The 19,633-nt window shown below is 43.9% G+C and overlaps 2 protein-coding genes and 2 long non-coding RNA genes across 11 annotated transcripts in view; 2 read left to right on the top strand and 2 right to left on the bottom strand.

Annotated features, from left to right (window-relative positions):
- The window catches only part of DARS2 (aspartyl-tRNA synthetase 2, mitochondrial), a 29,037-nt gene extending 28,256 nt beyond the window's left edge, over positions 1–781 (top strand). For both annotated transcript variants that reach the window (XM_084783350.1, XM_084783351.1), the window contains one exon: positions 161–781. In XM_084783350.1, coding sequence (XP_084639476.1) covers positions 161–378 — 218 coding nt within the window. In that variant the 3' untranslated portion in view covers positions 379–781. The remainder of the gene's footprint in view (positions 1–160) is intronic.
- A 3,984-nt stretch (positions 782–4,765) lies between these two features.
- LOC311599319 overlaps positions 4,766–19,633 on the bottom strand; it is a 155,240-nt gene continuing 140,372 nt past the window's right edge. The window contains exons 2-5 of the long non-coding RNA XR_014779865.1: positions 5,675–5,723; positions 5,266–5,287; positions 5,032–5,079; positions 4,766–4,853 (exon numbers count right to left, since the gene is read on the bottom strand). This is a non-coding gene — a long non-coding RNA (uncharacterized lncRNA). The remainder of the gene's footprint in view (positions 4,854–5,031; positions 5,080–5,265; positions 5,288–5,674; positions 5,724–19,633) is intronic.
- On the bottom strand, positions 5,794–8,204 carry LOC311599260. Of its 2 annotated transcripts, none has more exons than XR_014779833.1 (7): positions 8,179–8,204; positions 7,544–7,596; positions 7,334–7,363; positions 7,101–7,136; positions 6,711–6,741; positions 6,442–6,473; positions 5,794–6,022 (listed from the first exon to the last, which is right to left on the bottom strand). It is a non-coding gene; the product is annotated as an uncharacterized lncRNA (long non-coding RNA). The 2 variants fall into 2 exon arrangements; XR_014779834.1 differs by lacking the exon at positions 8,179–8,204 and adding an exon at positions 7,854–7,868.
- ZBTB37 (zinc finger and BTB domain containing 37) overlaps positions 8,195–19,633 on the top strand; it is a 31,225-nt gene continuing 19,786 nt past the window's right edge. For 3 of the 6 annotated variants that reach the window (XR_014779542.1, XR_014779543.1, XR_014779544.1), the window contains exons 1-2: positions 10,624–11,598; positions 13,745–13,844. Coding sequence is in view for 3 of the 6 variants with exons in the window: in XM_084783498.1 (XP_084639624.1) it covers positions 10,670–11,598; positions 13,745–13,844; positions 16,153–16,215 (1,092 nt within the window). In the remaining 3 variants the exon portion in view is untranslated. Of the gene's footprint in view, positions 8,612–9,099; positions 9,296–10,623; positions 11,599–13,744; positions 13,845–16,152; positions 16,323–19,633 lie in introns of those variants that run through there. The other 3 variants (XM_084783498.1, XM_084783496.1, XM_084783497.1) reach the window with 3 other exon arrangements.

Here is a 19,633-nt window from a genome sequence, read left to right on the forward strand (position 1 = left end):
ACTGAGTGAGGTCCAGGACAGCTAGGACTACAGAGAAATCCTGTCTTGAAACCACCCCTCCTCCCAACTCCCTCCCCAAAAGAGACAATAGGAAAAACATCATTTTCAGAGCTAAGTTGCTACACATTTCTCACTGTTAACTTTGTGCTTTACATCACAGGACTAGACAGACTGGTGTGTCTTATCACAGGAGCACCTAGCATCAGAGATGTCATAGCCTTCCCCAAATCCCACCGCGGCTATGACCTCATGAGCAGTGCCCCGGATTCTGTGCTTCCTGAGGACCTGAAGCCTTACCACATCCAGGTCTCATGGCCAACAGACTCAGAAGAAGAAGAGAAAGCATCAGCTACACCTTCCAAACACTTGAGCTCTTAAGTTGTGTCTTCTTTGCTTGACAAACCTAAAATAGGATCCAGACCTGCCACAGACTTTAGAATCCAGTCTCTGTGGAAACCTTCATCTTTGAGTAAGAGACAAGCTTCACAATGGTGATTTGGTAACATGTAACATTAGGACTCTGTGGAAGTTTTTTAATCGGGGAATTGTAAAACAAAACAGAAAACCTCTTTATTAGAGTATTTCATCTTCTTGCTTTCCAAGCAACCAAAATAATTGAGCTTTGTGGTGACCTTTTAGCTATCAACAGAATATACTAAGTAGCATAGCAGAATTATATATAAAAAAAAAATCACAAGTCGCAAAATTCTATTCAGTGTTGTACCTTGAGCAAGTTACAAACATCTCAGCCTCCCCTGCTGCTTAAATGATGTGAATGACACTTGTCCTGGCTGTCTCACCGGTCCCTTTTTGCTAGAATCAGGAGGTAACATTTGTAGAATGAGTAGAAATGATCTGAAATACTGTAAAGCAGAGCTGGAAATGCAGCTGGCTTAGTCACTGTTCTGTTCCTGTGAGGAGCCACCACAACCAAAGGGACTCTTATAAAAGAAAGCACTTAGCTGGGCATGGTGGCACAGGCCTGCAATCCCAGGGAAGCAGAGGCAGGTGGATTGAGACCAGCCTGGTCTACAAAGCAAGTCTAAGACAATCAAGGCTACACAGAGAAACCCTGTCTCAAAAAACATTAAAAAATTTTAAAAATTAGCATTTAATTGGGGCTGGCTTACAGTTTGAGTTTAGTCCATTACCAGCATAACAGCAAGCACACAGACATGGTTGAGAAGTAGCTCAGAGTCCTACATCCTTTTTTTGTTCTTAAGATTGAGTTTCTCCATGTAGCCCTGGGTGTCCTGGAACTCATTCTGCAGACTAGACTGGCCTCAAAACTTAGATCCACCTGCTTCTGCCTCCTGAGTGCTGAGACTAAAGGCATGTGCCACCAACCTGGCATGAGCTTTTGAGACCATAAAGCCCTGCTTCTAGTGGCACACTCTTCCATCTCCTAATCTCTTCCTTTCAAAGATTACCACTCCCTGGTAATTATTTAAATATCTGAATTTATGGGGCCATTCTTATTCGAACCAGCAGCACCTCAGTGGTAGAACATCTGTATAGAATGTACACAGCTCTGGAGTTAAGTCACCAGCATCATACCCATGTACATAAAAATCAAAAGGTGTCCCGTCCAGCAGGACCAGTAATTACGGGGTCGCGAGGGGACCCATACCTGAAAAGATGGGACGAGAAAGAAGGAGGCAAGACTAAGCAGAACTCCTATCAAGGTCTGTTTATTGAATCAAAAGCAAAAGCTTATATGGGGTGGAGGCAGGGGCTAAGCAGCAGGGGCGGGGGCCCGAGAATGCCTCCAGATGATGCCATCAAGGGAACATCCTGTGGTTTATATCGGAACACTATCTCTATCTCGGAAAGTCCGGAGCTATCCTGCTGAACAACATCTGCAGGGGGTGAAAGGAGGAAGTTATGCAAAGGCTAAAAGGAGGAAGTTATGTAGAGGCTGAAAGGAGGAAGTTAATGCAGAGGCTGATTAGCTTTGGAATGGGCCATCAGTATTTTTCCATAGCCAGTAGATTCTTTTAGCCTTGAGTGACCTTGGGTTGGCTCCCGACAAAAAGGCTTGCTTGGGCAGTAGATGGATTAAGGGAGGCAGATGAGTGCCTATGTGGCAGCTAATCTCTTATTTCTTTTGGTCCCTATAAAACATAATAGGCTAAGGCTGGGTGTGGTGGCACACGCCTTTAATCCCAGCACTCTGGAGGCAGAGGCAGGTGAGTCACTGTGAGTTCAAGGCCAGCCTGGTCTACAAAGGGAGTCCAAAGAACCCCTGTCTCAACCCCCCCCCCCCAAAAATGGGCTAGACAGGTAGTGGAAGTACACTCCTTTAATCCCAGCCCTTGTAGGCAGAGGTAGGTGGATCTCTGAGTTCAAGGCTAGCCTGGTACAGAGTTTCTGGACAGCCAGGGCTCCACAATAAAACCATGTCTTAAAACAAAGTGGTAATAACAGGTTCAAACAATATCGGGATGCAATACTTTCCTATGGGAAAGGTCAGATCTTGTGTTCTAGAAAAAAATTGAGGAACTACAGAAGTCTTTTAAAAATATGAAAAAAAGCAAAACATTCCCAGCTGGACCTGGTACCACATGCCATATACACCTTTAATCCCAGCACTTAGAGACAGAGGAAAGAGAACATATGGAGTCCCAGGCCAGCCAAGGCAACACAAGAAAGCCATTCCCAAAAATGACCACAGGCAGGATGGCTCACTGGGTAAGGTGCCTGGAGCCTAGAAGTTAAAGAACAGACTCCTATTAGTTGTCCTCTGGCCTTTATTTAACACATGTATGTAACACAAGTGGAGAATCTAGAAATACGGGCTGGGTAAGATAGTACATCAGTAAGGGGAGTATAAGCATGAGGAACATAGTTCAGATTCCCATGACCCAGGTGTGGTGGGGCACATGAATAACCCTAGCAGTGAGATTCCTAACCCTATCTCAGTAAGATAGAAATCTAGGAACACCAACATCAACCCGTGGGATATACACATAAGTAAACCCTAGCTGGGCACCTTTAATCCCTGCTTTCAGGAAGCAGAGGCAGAGGATAGCTGAGTTCGAGGCCAGCCTGGTCTTACAAAGTCTAGGACAGCTAGGGATACAGAGAAACCCTGTCTTGAAAATCCAAAACAAAAAAACCTCTGAAGTATACTAGTTTCAATTCTATTGTCACAAACAGTAAAATGACCACCTGTAGGCATTCCATGGTAACCGACAGGTCATTCAGATCAGGGAAATAGGATAGCAGATCTTGAACTCTCCCTCCATTCCTCCAAATCCAATCTCCTAGTCTCATGCCTGGCTCTGTAGGTGACCACCAACTGTAGCCTCCTACCCTCCCCCAGCCATCACCAGATCACAGATCTTCCTCTAAGCTTCCCTTCCCCCAATTCATTGCCTTGTCCCAACTCCTTAGAACCCATAGGCAGAGCAGGTGAGCAAAATACTGCCTTCCCTCGTCTACACCCCCAGCTGAGGCATAGCACCTACTATAGCTCCTCACTCTGCCCTACCAGGGAACCAGGCAAATCCTGGTTTAGCACCCAGCTCCCTCAAAGGCTGCTGCACAAGGCCATTCAAAACCTAGTAATTAGGATCCTTGACTAATGAGGCCAGTATGGTCCAAGACGGGACTATATGCCCTACCTTAAATTCCAGTTAAAGTAGCGTGGTTCACACCTCCCTTTGGGAGAACCACAACTAGGCAGAATCAATGCTAGCTTTGGTTTCTCATGTAGCCCAGTCTGCACTCTTGCCTCCACCTCTGGGATGCTGTCTAACGGTGGCAGGGGCTGAACCCCACAGGGTACACTGCTCTGCCAAGAGCTACTTAAGGCACAACTTACAGTTAGCCAGGCACATAACCACTTGTGTGCAAGTACTTGGGAGCTAGGTATGATGCCATATACCAATCCATTTTAGCTGGATGATCTATTTAGATAGCCTCTGCTACAGTGATGCAGAGTCCTAGGAATGGTGTTGAAGTACTGTCCAGATGACATGCCATCTGGTACCAGGAGATTAAGTGCCCAGGAATTTGGGCTTTGCAAAGCAGACCCTTATTTTTGGGAAATAAAAGCCCAAGCTGGACAACCATCATCCTCTAGCTTTTCTCCCTCTGAAGAATCGCTAAGCCTGTCAAAGTGCATATCTAATCTCAGACAATGCTATAGTGTGTATTTTCTGGTGAGGTCTGTCTTCAGACAGACAGCACTGTCACTTCAAGTGCTACTACTTTTCTCTAAAGCCAAAATGCTTATTCATGAAACTTAAGATACAGATTCTAGTGCTGCCAGAGGCCCTGAAAGCACTAAATATCTCAGCACGCTTTGGTTGATGCTGGGCTACCCAGGAGGCTCAAAGACCTAGCTGGGAGTAGGCCTTCACCACCTCACATCTTGCCTAGCCTCAACTTGGAATTTCCCAACCATTCCTCCCTAGTAGGCTGCCATACCCCCAACTTTAGCCCCACTAATTGCTACTTTAAGAGGGCCACAGATGGCAGTCATTCATTCAGGTTTAAAACTTTTGGCACCACTTGCCAAGACTGGAAACTACCAATTCAACATGACCCATAGTTCTGGCTTTGGCTTCTATGGTTTTACTTCTGGCTAGCTGTTGCAAAATGTTAATGTCAAAGTTTACCCAAAGGCCAAGACTACACTAACATCCATCCAGTCACTGGCCAACTAATACATCTCTACTGGGCAGTCTTTCTCTGAATACCCCACAATAATCTCAGGACTTGATCCTCAGCACTGGAACAAAATGCACACTTCTCCAGATGCTATTTAATTCATTATTTTAATGGTAAAATTCTTATAACAGCAATACAGGGCGATGTATATGATCCACGAGCCTCCAGCCAGCCACCTGCAAAAGAGGTGCCTGCTGTTAGCAACATTACACAATCTTAATTTAAATGTAACTTTAAAAACACAGAATATCAGATCTTTTATTGTCATCAAATAATCAGTGAGAGAGTTCAAGATGGGTTGAGATCATCACATATTCTGTAATAGGTTCATGTATAGCCATTTTCAACTCTTACCTTTGAAATAGTAAGGTACATTCCATGTCCACTTCTGCCACAGGAGCCCTACCCAAAAAAAGAAAAACTTATTAAACTGGCTTAGAACAATTGAAGGCTTCATGTGATCTAGAGTAACCTCAGAAATAAGATGGAACGGTTTTAAAGGTGATATCATTTTTTAATCATTTGGCAGAATCATCACATCACTGGTTACAAGCATATTATCATCTGTACAAAAACAAGTTGACTTACCTTGAAGTTCAGAATGAAGGATCTGTTTAAAGATAAAAGAAAACTTATTAGCCCAGAGATTGTCTATCCCATTCATTCTACTTTGCACTATTGCTTGGGTCTCCATGGGCTCTCAATTTTCTTGACTAGAGGCCTGAGACTATACCTTACAGCCACTACAATATAAATTGTCCTAGTGGGTCATGTCACTGGCAGCTTTGGCTTCCTAAGTCACTAGTACCCACCCTTCCGTCTTATACTCTTTTAATAGTGCAAAATGGTTGTGGTGACCCATTACAGCCAGATACATCAGATAGGAGCGAAAGACTTGTTCATCATAGGTCAAGTCTGCTGAACTATGTTATCATCACTGCATCGGCTTTTGTTTGGGGACTATTCAAAGAACATTCACATGGACATCAGAACTTACCTCCGTTCAAAGCTTGCGAAGTGCTTTTAGTCATGGGGCCCACATAAACCTAAAGAATAAAGTTAAGAGCCATTTAGAAATAGGTATTTATAAAGTAGATTTATACAAGCACCTAACTACTGTTTCAGATTAAGAAAGAATCTTCAATCTTATTCAGAGAGATTCCCATCTGTGTTAACCTTATAGTCATCACTAACAGTACTTGTAAAGTGTGACTTTACAAAAATGTTTACTTACCTTGAGAGATCAAATTGGGAGGCTATCTTGACTGACACTCTGAGTCCACATGACCGCCAAGGCTACAAAAATCTTGTCTCAAAAGAAAAAAAAATAAGCATCAACTTGGACCTGAAAAAATTCATGACACCATTTAGTTGATAGTAGCATGTGCATACTCAAAACTTAAATGCTATGCAGTCAATACTGCACATAGCACCTAATAACAAAATAATCCTCAAGAACCCAATTCAGAATCAAGATGCCAGCAGTCCAGAAGCTGGCTTTTTACATAAGTCATCCAAACAAAAACATGCAACCAGCAGCTAGAAATATCTCCTAATATGCTAAGCATCAATTACTTGTTTGCCTGCCCCAGGGTTCTTCAGTCTTAATTTGTCCACAAGTTATTTTCAGCTCAGACATTTAATCAACATCATTACAAAAACCCTGATTAGAGCACATCCAAGAAAACAATCTAACATCCATGAAGACTCAATGTCTGGCATGCCACTAATATTGGCCTACAGTCAGTGTTTTCCAGGACTTACTTTGCAAGTTGTCGAGACAATTCAAACTCCATCTATTAAAAAAAAGTGAGAATTTTAGTGCAGTCAGAAGACTTACTTTAACCCTCCAAAACAGCTAACAGAGCCCAATTATCAGATAGAGCTAATTAAGATCTTCACGTTAGTCAGCATTTGCTTGTCATCATGTAGGCTGTGTTCACAGCCATGGCTGCAACACTCAACGCATGGCAGCAAAAAGTACAACCATGCCAAACCAGGCAATCTACCCTTCCTTTGTCAGTTTTACTCACCATTTTCTCTTCTGGTTTCCCAATCTAGCACCTAAAATTTCAAATAGGTTAAGTTAAAAACTCAGCCAGGGTTGTCACAGTAATTAGCCAAAAACTTACAAAGTCTGCATGCAACCACTTTATAAAGGACCACCCTACTTTTACACGGCTGACTCAGCATGTGAGATTGGAGACCCAATCAGAATTCAGCTAATCTCCCTATCAATACTTCCCCGCATATGCAAAGAATTTCAGACCACCCACCCGCTCAGCTCTCCATGAAACTGTTCCACTTCGGGTGCTGGCTGCTAGAACCTCTCCCAAGTGCTTCTCCCTTGTCAATGCCTCTCCCTCTGGCTGACCAATCAGGCATTACTTTCAATGCCCTGCATGCATAAAGGCTTTCCTTACATTGCACTCATGGTCACTCCCGCTTCTTCATAGATCCTGGAATAAAAACAGCGTTGTGTAAGTTTTGCTCAAGCCGTTAAGTATACCCAAGTCACTTTCTCATGTGCCTCAGTTTACAATTATGGTGGTTTAAGGCTATCGTCATCCCCACTGTCAAGAGTAGCAAATAAAAATGTCATCATTGTCACACTCTTCTCAAAACCTATCTTCTCAGAGACCACTTTAGAACTTACCTCAAGCTTTCATCCGTCTTTGCGACAGAACTAGAAATAAAAAGAAGGGTGAACAGTGAGACCACTTCTTTCCAGAGTTTTCCCTTTCGCATACTCAAGTTAATGCCTCAGAACAGTGTTTTTTCAGAAATCCCTTCTGTCCACTACTCTCATACCATCATAGGCTTTACATCTTATAGTATTTCTTTCTAGGACGCCCTTCTGACTTACCTGGTTGTGAGATGTCACGAAAAGCCCCATCACGGAGTTCCACGGCACCATTCCTAAGAGATATTTGCTATTATAAGTTTTATTTCCACAAGAACTTTCACTGTGGCTCTATGGAATGCACATGCCTAACAGCTGCACTCTTAATTTCTATCCCAGGCCTTCCCCATAGAGGCATCCGCAGGCTGTTACTAATTACAGAAAGGCCTACGTTAAGGCCTTTGTCAGCCAGCGCCAACCTCATGGTGAGCTCGAGACTGCAGGCCTGTGCTTTCCAGATCAGCCGTACAACACAGAAATCGTGAGCACTAACCACAAAAGGCCTCCCGGGATGACTCGGCATGCTCCGCCATCAGAGATGTTGGTATTCATCAACAAGCTCAGCTGTCCCTACCAACATAGCCTTCATCATAGCGACAGCACGCATGCCGGGCGCTCTATGTAGGGTTTCCAGTAAAAGCTCCAATACTATTTTAAGCAACGCAATCACACAAGGCCAATTTCCCATATTTGCAGTTTGAGCCTTACTGTAGTAATCCCACCATTAATCCCAAAATCCGGCAAGTCTAAGTGACTTGAGATCCAAAAATCCTAGCACCCAAGGCCTGAAACGATAATCAACAAAAGACCGTAAGTACCTGCTCTCCCTTGCCTCAGAGCTCCGAAAGACCGATATGGCGGCGGAGTCCAGTATATAAGGCCTCCGTGACGTCAGTACGCACCGTCGTCCTCCTTAAGCCACCGTGCCTCCCCTTAAGTCCCGCCTTGTCCTCCCCCCGCCCACCTTCAAGCTCAAGCCACGCCTCCTTCCCGCCCTCAAGCTCTCCGGCTGGCCACGCCTTACAGCGCCTGGGGGGCGGAGTCGGCGCGGTCACGTCAAGTCCGGCCTCTGCCTCCCTAAGGAGTGAAGGCTGAGGGGAGGGGGCTCCGCAAGGAAAGCGCTGGGGGAGGGGCGGTGTGAGAGTGACTGATTTCCTTCCGGCACGTCGCCCGCTCCGGAGGAGGGGGGGCAGGGGGTTTCACTTCCGGGACGGTGTTCCGGCCCATTCCGGCCCATTTCCACCCCCGGAGGTAGGTGCTGTTCCTTGCCTGGGCTCGGGCCCCGCACCCCCGCCCCAGTAGCCTATACCGGACGCTCCTCGGCCGCGTCTCCGCTGCAGCCGGCCCCTGGGGTGTTCAGCCGCGCGGCCCCACCTCCCCTCCCAGCTCTGGGCGACCTTCCACCCCTTTGGCTCGCGGCTGCAGAGCTCGTGGGCCCGCCCCCTCGCGAGCCCCTCCCTCAGGACCCCGCGGCGGGGACACACCCAGACACACCCCCACCGCGGCCGCCCCTGCCGCCCCGTACCGGGTCCCGGGGCACCGCCCCCTTCCCCCTCCAGCGCCGCAGCAGCGCGCCTGCTCCTACTTGGCTGCGGGTTCTGCACCTCCACTTTTCCCGGGCTCTGTGTCACCTCCCAGTTTGGTGTGGTCCCCTTTTCCCATGCTCCCTGACAGTCACGGAAGCTGCCCCAGTACCTGACTGGCCAACCCCCAGCGTTCCCGATTCTCCCTTTTTACAGCTCTCGCCCCTCCAGTGCCGACGCTAGAGAAAGACTTAACTCCAGGGGCTTCCTCCTCACTGGGGAATTGCTGGAAAGAGCAAACAAAAAGGCGCTGGTGTAGGCTCCAAAATATACATCTGAGTTCGTGATGGCATCGACAGAGGCTCTTAAAGGATTAAAAGTTTCAAAACAAACAATAACGCTTTGGAAAAAGGTCAGAGTGGTTAAAGTTGCTTCTTGAAAGCAGTGTTTGCACTTCCCTGTTTATCTATAAGTGTGTGGTAAATGCGAGGTGATAGAAGGTGATGATGTGAGCTCGTCAGGACAACTTCCTGGTGTGCTGGGTAGTGTTTTAAATTCAGAGGTAAATTGAATGTGCGGTGCCACAAACTTTCCTAATCAAAGTAGCATCCTAATCAAAGTTGCATCACCACTTTCGAATTCCCAAGTTCGAGTTTGTTGGGTAGAGAAAGATTTGCTTAGTTTTTGCTAACTCTGGAAACTAAGCTCTACATTCTCTGCATGTTAATTGCATGCTGGCAGGGCTGTGGACTTTTTCTTAACTTACAGTTCATCCACCTCAGAGTCCCATATTCAAAAAGCTGGAGCCCCAACTGGTAAGCTTAAAAACACTGGCATAGTCTAGCATGGTGATTGCACACCTCTAACACCAGCATTCATTAATTTCAGCAGAGGCAGTCACATCTCTGTGAGTTAGAGACTAGCTGGTCCACAGAGTAAGTTCCGGGAACACCCAAGGCTACATAGACCCTGTCTAAAACAATCAAACAAATGCTGGGTGTGGTGGCTTAATTCTAGGACTGCCCGGAGACAGTGCTAGGAGGCAGAGGCAGGTAGATCTCTGAGTTCAAGGTCTACAGAGCAAGTTACAGGACAGCCAGGGCTACACAGAGAACTACTGTCTCAGGGGGAAAAAGTCACTTTATGGTCATAAACAGCCTGAGCCAAATGTAAATTATAACCAACCTGTATATATCACATTCTAAAATTTATTTCCTCCTCCAGAAAAAGATGATGGATTTTTATATTCAATCTGAAAATACCTTGTGTTTGATGCCCCTTTTTGATGAGCTCTTATCTTTATGTTATATATAGTAAAGTATGACCTTAGCTTGAATTCTTAGCAGTCTAGCAGTCACCTTTTTTGTGTTAATTGCATTTTACAGTGAAATCTAAAATACATTGTGCCAGGCTTTGCTGCTCTCACTAATCCTAGTACTCGGGAGGTAGGATCAAAAAGATTGCCACAGTTTGAAGCCAGACTTAGAATAAGTCCTTGTCACTAACAAAACACCTGCTGGCAATTCTATTTCTATATCCAGCATCCAAACATAAGGAAGGTATCTCTTTGTACATGGAGAATTCTTCCCACCCACCCCGAATCAGGATCTCACTTACATAGCCCAAAGTTATGATTCTCAGTGTCCTAGGTGCTAAAATTACATACGTGTCCCTGGCACTCCTAGCTAGAAGACTTAAGATTTGCAGGGATGTAAGGAGTAAAAGTAGTACTAAGAATATGGTTTGCTCTTTCAGCAGGGTTGAATGTCTGCCTGTACTTTCAGGCATGACCATGGAGAAAAGTGGGAACATACAGTTGGAGATCCCTGACTTCAGCAACTCGGTTCTGAGCCATCTCAACCAACTCCGCATGCAAGGCCGACTCTGTGATATTGTGGTCAATGTGCAAGGACAAGCTTTTCGGGCTCACAAAGTAGTACTGGCTGCCAGTTCCCCTTATTTCCGGGATCACATGTCCTTGAATGAAATGAGTACTGTGTCCATTTCTGTCATCAAGAACCCTACTGTTTTTGAACAGCTCCTTTCTTTCTGTTACACAGGGCGGATATGCCTGCAGCTAGCAGATATCATCAGCTACCTAACGGCCGCTAGTTTTCTGCAGATGCAGCATATTATAGACAAATGTACACAGATCCTAGAGGGCATTCACTTCAAAATCAACGTGGCTGAGGTCGAAGCAGAATTAAGTCAAACGAGGACAAAGCAGCAAGAGAGACCTCCAGAGTCTCACAGGGTCACACCAAGCCTGAGCCGCTCACTTAGTCCACGGCATAACACCACAAAGGGAAACTGGAGAGGACAGGTCAGTGCCGTGCTGGATATCAGAGAGCTCAGTCCCCCTGAGGAGTCCACTAGTCCTCAGATAATCGAACAGAGCTCTGATGTAGAGGGCCGCGAGCCCATTCTTCGAATCAACAGAGCGGGACAGTGGTACGTGGAAACCGGAGTAGCAGACCAGGGGGCCCGGAGTGGGGATGAAGTTAGGGTTCTTGGAGCAGTGCACATCAAAACTGAACATCTGGAAGAGTGGCTTGGGCCAGAGAACCAGCCTTCTGGAGAAGATGGGAGCAGTGCAGAGGAAGTCACCGCCATGGTGATTGACACCACTGGCCATGGTTCTATAGGACAGGAAAGTTACACCTTAGGGTCTTCAGGAGCCAAGGTAGCTCGGCCAAGCAGCAGTGAAGTTGACAGGTAAGTTTTGTTTCCCCACTTAAAGCTACTGTGCAGACATCACTAAATGAGCCGTCTGTGTTACAGGAGCATCTTTCTTACTTGACGTTCTTCTTCAGCTGACTTTGGGAGGCTGCAAGTATTGCCAGGAGACTTGTGTTATTCTCAAAGCAAGAGGCTCCTGGTTCTGAAGTACTCACAATGCCCTGAGAGCTATGTAAAACCAGCCACCGCCGTGAGTCAGGATAGCATCAGGGAGCTGATTGTCAGCAGTCTGGTAACATTGCCCGTTCTCACCATAGCATCCCACAGGTAGATAACCTTGCGGAGTTTTACTTTCCCTAGAGCACTGTGTACTTCTCTTTGCCCTTACCCACCAAATTAGAGAAAGTCCAGTGCCATTAGTAGATGTTCTTTGTCAATTAGAGTAAACCACAGTACAGTAATTCTAGAGAAAAGCTTAAGTGTCACCTAGTGATGTTTCCTGTGAAGCTGCTGCTACCTCTGGTCTGAGAGTATCCTCACCAGTGCTGCCATGGCCTTTGGCCTTCGGCCTTCACTGTTCTCTCCCTAAAACACTGAATCTGTTCGAACATTTCATTTTGATGAAAGTAGCAATGGCTTTCACCTAGCCAATCGAAAGAAAGCTCCTACCAGTTTAGATTGGTAATGTGTTACGTTCTTTTTTTATGTTCATTTATTTATTGAGATAAGGTTTCTATATCCCAGGCTGTTCTAGAACTCAGGACGGTCCTCCTGCCTCAGCCTCTTGAGTGCTGGAATTGCTGGCATGAGCCACCATATTTGTATTGTTGTTGTTGTTGTTGCTTTTGGGGGTATTTTCTCCACATACAGGGTTTCTTTATGAGTCCTTGGCTATCCTGGAATAGCTCTGTAGGCCAGGCTAACCTTGAACTCAACTCACAGAAATCCACCTGACTGGCCTCCTAAGTGCTGGGATTAAAGAAGTATGCCACCACTGTCCCCTCATGTTTGGGTTTTTTGTTGTTTTTGTTTTTGTTTTTGCTTTTTTTGTTTTTTGTCTTTTTGAGATAGGGTTTCTCTGTATAGCCTTGGCTGTCCTGGACTTTCTTTGTAGACCGCACTAGCCACTAGCTTTGAACTCACAGAGATCCACCTGCCTCTGCCTCCCTGAGGGCTGGGATTAAAGGCGTGTGCCACCCCACCCATCTAGAATTTTTGGTTTTGGTTAGGGTTTTTGTTTTGTTGTGTTTTTTTGAGACAGGGTCTCACTCCGTAATTACAGATGGCCTATAGCTTACTCAAACCCAAGCATTCTTCCTGCCTCAGGCTACCAAGCACTAATGTTTTTCTTTTTCCTGCTTAAAATAGTTTGCAATGGGTAAAGGCACTTAGAGCCAAGCCTGACCATCTGAGTTCAGCCCCTGGCATGCACATGGAGAAGGAAAGAATGGACTCTTATAATATAAGTTACCATTTGAACTTGCACACATGCCTCTCGCAAGTAAACTAACAGTGAGATTGATCTTGGGAGTAATTAAAACCAACCGACTCATTTCTTTAGCTTATAGCTGATAATGTAGACATTTAGGATTTTTAGCCACTTAGGTGGTCATAATTTAGTATTTTCCATCATGTGACTTTAGTAGTCTAAATATTCTAGAGTACAGAATATATTCATCCCTTGTATTGGTAACTGTTATCCTCTTGCATTAGAACTATATCAGAAGTAATACCTTCTTAAATGCAAAAAAAAAAATTTAATCTATATGAACTATGAATAGATTACCATAAGAGAAGGAACAACCAAAACACCAACCGTCACATAAAAGAACCAAAATTGCCAGACGTCATGGAGCATACTTGGAACTGTAGCACTTGGGAGACTGAACCTGAGGATTCCTGTGAGCAGAGGGCAGCCTTGGAGCCCAGCCAGGCCACCCAAGGCTTCCTAGGAAGACTGGAGCTCATAAAAGCAAAACCACAAACTGGGGTTCATTACATTTTTACCTTCTTTTCAGCAGTTACTAGAGAAGAAAGCTTCAACTTCTCATATGGTATACCTGCTTTGAAAATATTTTTGTTTGATTAGTTCCATTCCTCAGCTATAAGATAGAGTAGAAACAACATTCAAGTTCCTTGACACTATTTGTCTATTGGTCCTTTTATGCTCCTTTTCCAACAGATTTAGTCCCTCCGGCAGTGTTGTTTCCATGACAGAAAGACACAGAGCCAGAAGTGAGTCTCCTGGGAGAATGGATGAGCCTAAGCAACTTAGCTCCCAGGTATGTAGTTTTGATCTTAGGGTTTCTGTGTTGGTGGAAGAACTTGTCACTGAGTAAATGAATGATAAAAAAAGTGTGTAGGAGAAACAAGAGTGGCCCTATTAAATACTGGCTTTGATATATATTAAATTTTCCTTAATCTTACTTGTGAGCATGCTAGAATTAGAATTTGAGATGTAGAAAGACAAAAAACAGTGTGAGGGTGGAACAATGGTTCAGCAGTTACGCACACGTACACACGTACTGCGCTTCCTGAAAACCCGGGGTGATTCCCAGTGCACAACCATCTGTAACTCCAGCTCCAGGGGATCAAGAGCCCTCTTCTGACCTCTGCAGACCCCAGGCATACACATGTCCCTCATATACACATGTAGGCAAAGCACTCCTACACATTAAAATAAGTCGTTGTCGTCTTCTTCTTCTTCCTCTTCCTCCTCCTCATTCTCTTCTTTTTTTAATGTAGAACTTTTTCCTGATTATAGAGATATACTTGTAACCTAAGAATAAAATTAACTCCTGAATATTATACCTTTAGGTCATTTAGAACCTAGATTACAAATAATTTGATTAGGGGTAGGTAGGGAATATAATGTATGTATGTAGTTGTTAGTTTATATAATATTTATTTATGTACATAAAGCAAATTTCTTATTATTCTGTGTATTTATTTTTTTGTGTGACTGTATCTTTTTCTTTATTTGCTTCCTAAAACATACTACATCATACTACAAAGTTGTAAAGGCTAGATGTGGTAGTGTACATCTGTAATCCCAGCACTTGGGAAATAGAGGCAGGGTAGCTGCTGATGTGAGGCCAGCCTGGGCTACTTTATTAATTCCAGGCCAGGCAGCCTGCAGAATGGAACTCCATCTTTAAAAACAAAAACTCCCGAGAATGATGTCTTCTGTATATTTCCCAGCTCTCTTTAGCTAGGATAAGTGGTTGGTTGACATTTTTGTTTGTCTTTTACAAATCCTAATCATTGAGGATTGATTTTCAAAGCTGGAAATCACATAGAACACAATAAATTAGACACTTTAGCCCTTAAAAAGAAAATACAAATAGTTTGGCCAGGCATGGTAGTGCACGCCTTTAATCCCAGCACTTGGGAGACAGAGGCAGGCAAGTCTCTGTGAATTCAAGGCTGGCTGGGTCTACATGGCAAGTTCCTGGACAGCCAGAGCTGCACACAGAGAAACCCTATCTCAAAAATCAAAAACAAAACAAAAAAAGGATTGTATAGCTTGACAGGCATAGTAATACGGGACTTTAATGCCAACATTGGGGAACAGAGGCAGGCGGATGAATCTTTGTCATTTCAAAGCCAACCTGGTCTACATAGCAAATTCCAAGCTAGTCAGTTGAGGCTACATGGTAAGACCCTGTCTTAAACAACAACAACAACAACAACATTGAATAGCTAATTTTTTAAACCTCTATTATAATTTCTTGTTATCTAAACCACTGAACATTTGTTGTGTATATTGGTATACTAATAGCAGTAAGGTATTATTTCAAACTTAACTTTTTCAGTTTCTGGCTTTTGTTGTTGTTGTTTTGAGGCATGGTCTCCGTAGCCCAGACTGACCTCCAATGTGATCCTTCTGACTTTGCTCCCCGAGGGCTGGAATTGCAGATGTGTGTCAATACATCCTGCTATTTTTGTTTGTTTGTTTGTTTGTTTGTTTGTTTTGACTGAGTGGTAGAGAAAATGTTAAAAAGAGAGAGAGAGAAGGTAATTAGAATGCTGCTTCTCCCCATCTCTCAAATGTGGTGTAACAGCACACAAAGATAACTAGGTAAGCAAATAGGCTCAGTGATTAGGGCAGCTCTTAACAGCCTTTTGGCTAATCACAGTAACACACAAAAGGAGTGTAAGTGCTTCCTAGACTCACTGGGCATTCACTAGATTAGTGTCCACATAACAAAAGCACAGTTAAACAGGTTCCTGTATTTGTGTGTGGAGGATGGTGTACAAGTATATACGGCAGCTAAAGTAAACCTCATGCTGGCCAGTGGTGGCGCACGACATTAATCCCAGCACTTGGGAGCCAGAGGCAGGTAGGTCTCTGAGTTTGAGGCCAGCCTGGTCTACAGAGTGAGTTCCAGGACAGCCAGGCCTACAAAGAGACACCCTGTCTTGGAAAACCAAAAAAAAGAAGTAAGCCTTAGCCATTGTACCTTTTACCTTATTTTTCTTGAGAAAGGGTCTCTAACTGGCCTCAGACTCAAAGACTCAGTTAGGCAGGTTAGCCGGGGATCCTTTTTGTCTCTGCCTTCCCAGACGCAGCTTTTTTTTTTTTTACAGGGGCTCTGGGGATTGAACGAAGTCCTAATGTGTGCATGGCATGGCAAGCATTTTACTGACTGAGCTGTCTTCCCAGCTGTGGATTTTTTTTTTCCTAAGATTTTAAATGCAGTTTGCATCTTCCTTCCCTTTTCTTCCCCTTCCCTGAAAAAAAAACAAAAGATTTATTTTTAATTACCCGTGTGTCTATGCATAGCGCTGTACACATGAGTACAAGTGCCCTTAGAGTCTAGAAGAGGGCCTTGGCACCTGCAGCGGCTTGAATGAGAATGGCCCCCATAGGCTCAGAGATTTGAGTCCTTGGTCCCCAGTTGTGGAAAGGTTAGGAGGTGTGGCTTTGTTGGAGGAAGCGTATTGCTGAGGGTGGGGCTTGAGGTTTCAGAAGCCAGCACCAGGCCACCTGGCTCTCTGCTTCCTGCCTGGGACTCGGATCAGATGTGACCCCTCAGCTACTACTACAGCATCGTGCCTGCCTGCCTGCCTGCTGCCATGCTCTGCACCATGATGAACCTGGACTAGCCCTCTGAAATTGTAAGCAAGCCCCCAACTCACTGCTTTATTGTATACACTGTCTTGGTCCTAGTGTTTTGTCACAGCAGTGGTAACCCTAAGACAGCCCCAGGGCTTCCAGGAGGTTGTGGGTACTGGGAACAGAACTCAGGTCTTACAGAACAATGACAAATGCTCTTAACTGCTGAGCTACCTCCATCCTCCCTTATTTTGAGATGGAAAGTGTGTTATCCAGGCTAAACTCTGAGCTAAAGATCTGCCTTCCTTAGTTTCCCAAGTAACTGGGGCTACTGCTCTGCATCACTCTACCAGGATTTAAATCTTTTTGTTTTTTTCCTTTAGCTTCCCAAATGCTGGAATTACAAGAGTACAACACCATGCCTGGCCTAGATGTAGTTTTTTATTGTAATTAGGATAGAGATCATACTGGAAATATATAAGGGGCTTTATATGGCTAAAGCAAAAGATAAAAGTCCATAAAGAAATAGAATATAGTAATACTGTCTAAGGCTGGTAAGGTGGCTCATCAGGTAAAGGCAACTACTGCCAAGCCTGACAACTTGGGACCATATTGAAAGGACAGAACTGATTGCTATCAGTTGTCCTCTGATCTTCATACACACCACACACATACTCACTCTCCCTCTCTCTCTCGTGTGTATGTGTGTGTGTGTGTGTGTGTGTGTATGTACACATATGTATGTACAAGTGCCCAAGAAATCCACCTGATGTAGGTGTTGAGAACTGAACTTAGGTCCTCTGGAAGAACAAATGCTGTTAAACACCAAGCCATCTTTCCAGCCCTAATAAATATAATACTAAAACAAACAAACTAACAACAACCCCCCCCAAAAAAAAACTTTAAAAGTACTATCTAGAAATGAAATGAAGGATAAAGTATGTCTACATACTTTAATGTGTAAGAAATTTTATCTTGAGGGGCTGGAGAGATGGCTCAGAGGTTAAGAGCACTAGCTGCTCTTCCAAAGGTCCTGAGTTCAGTTCCCAGCAACACATGGTGGCTCATAACCATCTATAATGAGATCTGATGCCCTCTTCTAGTGTGCAGTTGTACATGTGGACACAACACTATATACATAATAAATACATTTTCTTTAAAAAAGAAAGAAATTTTATTTTGGTAAGCCCATTTACCAGTCATTTTCCTGTACCATAGAAGACCAAAGTAAGGCAGAAATTTACATATTTTGTTGCTATTATTTGCTTTTGTGCATGTGTGTGGATGTGTACATGCACATGCCACAGCATGTGACTATCAGAGGACAACTTGCAGGAATTGGTTCTCCCATCATGTGGATCACTAGAGTCAGCTTCAGTTGTCAAACTTGGAGGCAGGCACCTCTGCCTGCTGAGATAACTCTCTAGCTAACTTATAGTAATCTGAGCAAAAAAAGAGGGAAAAAAGCTGATAAATTGAAAATACTGGAACTGTAAATGAGTGGTAGAGCGCCTGCCTTGACGACATGAAACCTCGCTCAGTGCCCAGCACTTCAAAAAGAATGAATGAGGCCCTGGATTTGATCTACAACCCATAAAAAGCCAAAAAAAAAAAAAAAAAAAAGCAGGGCCAGCAAGACAGGTCAGCAGGTAAAAGCACTTGATGGCAAGAATGATGAGCTGCATCCTGAGGACCATCCCAGGACCACATGGTGGAAGAGGAGAACAGGCTCCCTCAGGTTGCCTTTTGATTTATATGCACGTAGTTCATGCACAGACATACAAATAAATAGATGTAATAAAAGAATTTTAACTTGATAGACTAGACTTTCTGACTGTAAAGAGTAAATCTGGAACAAATTGCCAAAGTTGCTTCTTAAAATCATTTTCTTCTACCACTGGAAAGTTAAGAATACTGGGCTAATTTTCCGTGTGAGTTGCAGTTTTTCCAGCTCAGCTGTCCTACTGTTGACTGTTCCGTCTGCAGACTTCTCAGTGCATGCTGTCACCCCTCGGACTCCTCCCTGTTTGTGTCTGAGAGTCTTCATTCTTTTGAGTCCTTTTAAAGCCCCACACCCAAGTTCTCCCTGCCCTGATTAGTCCAGTGTTCTTTGATATTTTATTTTTTCTTAAACCACTATTACATCACTTTACACACTGCACCACTTTTCCTCTTCTTTTGGGATGGGGTGGGGATGGAAGGCAAACGCTCTATACTGAAGAAAATCCCCAGCCTCTTAATTTTTCTGATTCTCTACTGATTTGTATAAATTATTCCTTTCTGTTTATTTTTTGTTTTGTTTTGTTAATGTATATTGGTGTTTTGCCTGCATATGTATCTGTATGAGGGTGTTGGATCCCCTGGAACGGGAGTTACAGACAGTTATGAGCTGCCATGTGGGTGCTGGGAATTGAACCCGGGGCCTCTGAAAGAGTAGTCAGTGCCTTATATCTCCTGAGCCATCTCTCCAGCCCTAATTTTGTGGTTTTTATTAAATTGAAGTCTTGAGAGCAGATATATATATGACATCGTGTTTGTCAGTTTTACTTCTAAAAATAGTAATGGCTAATTTTTTCATTTGCAGATATCACAAGTTATGAAAGTTGTATCTTCTGAATAGGTTATTTGGTTGCTTGTAAAATTTCTAGTTGCTTGTGAAAGCTAAAATTACCAGTTTTGAAGATCTTTAAAATAACATTAGTGGTTTTTTATTTCTTTTTTATTTCTTTTCAGTTCTTTATCTGGTAGCAATTAAAGATTGAAGTGATGGGAAACTTCAAAGTCCACATCAAGTCCTTGGGATACTTGTTTTAGAAAGTAGAAATTTTCAGTGTCATGGTTTATTCCTATAATCCTAGCACTGGAAAAACTGAGTCAGGAGGATCACTTCAGGCCCGAAGCCAGCCTGAGGTATATAAAAGTTCTAGGTCAGCCTAGGCTGTAGAGTAATACCATGTATCAAACTGACAAATAAAAAGTAAAAGAAATCATTCATTTATATGAATTTTTGGG

This window comes from Acomys minous, assembly GCF_964271855.1.
Source record: "Acomys minous genome assembly, chromosome: 1".
Classification (NCBI taxonomy): Eukaryota; Metazoa; Chordata; class Mammalia; order Rodentia; family Muridae; genus Acomys; species Acomys minous.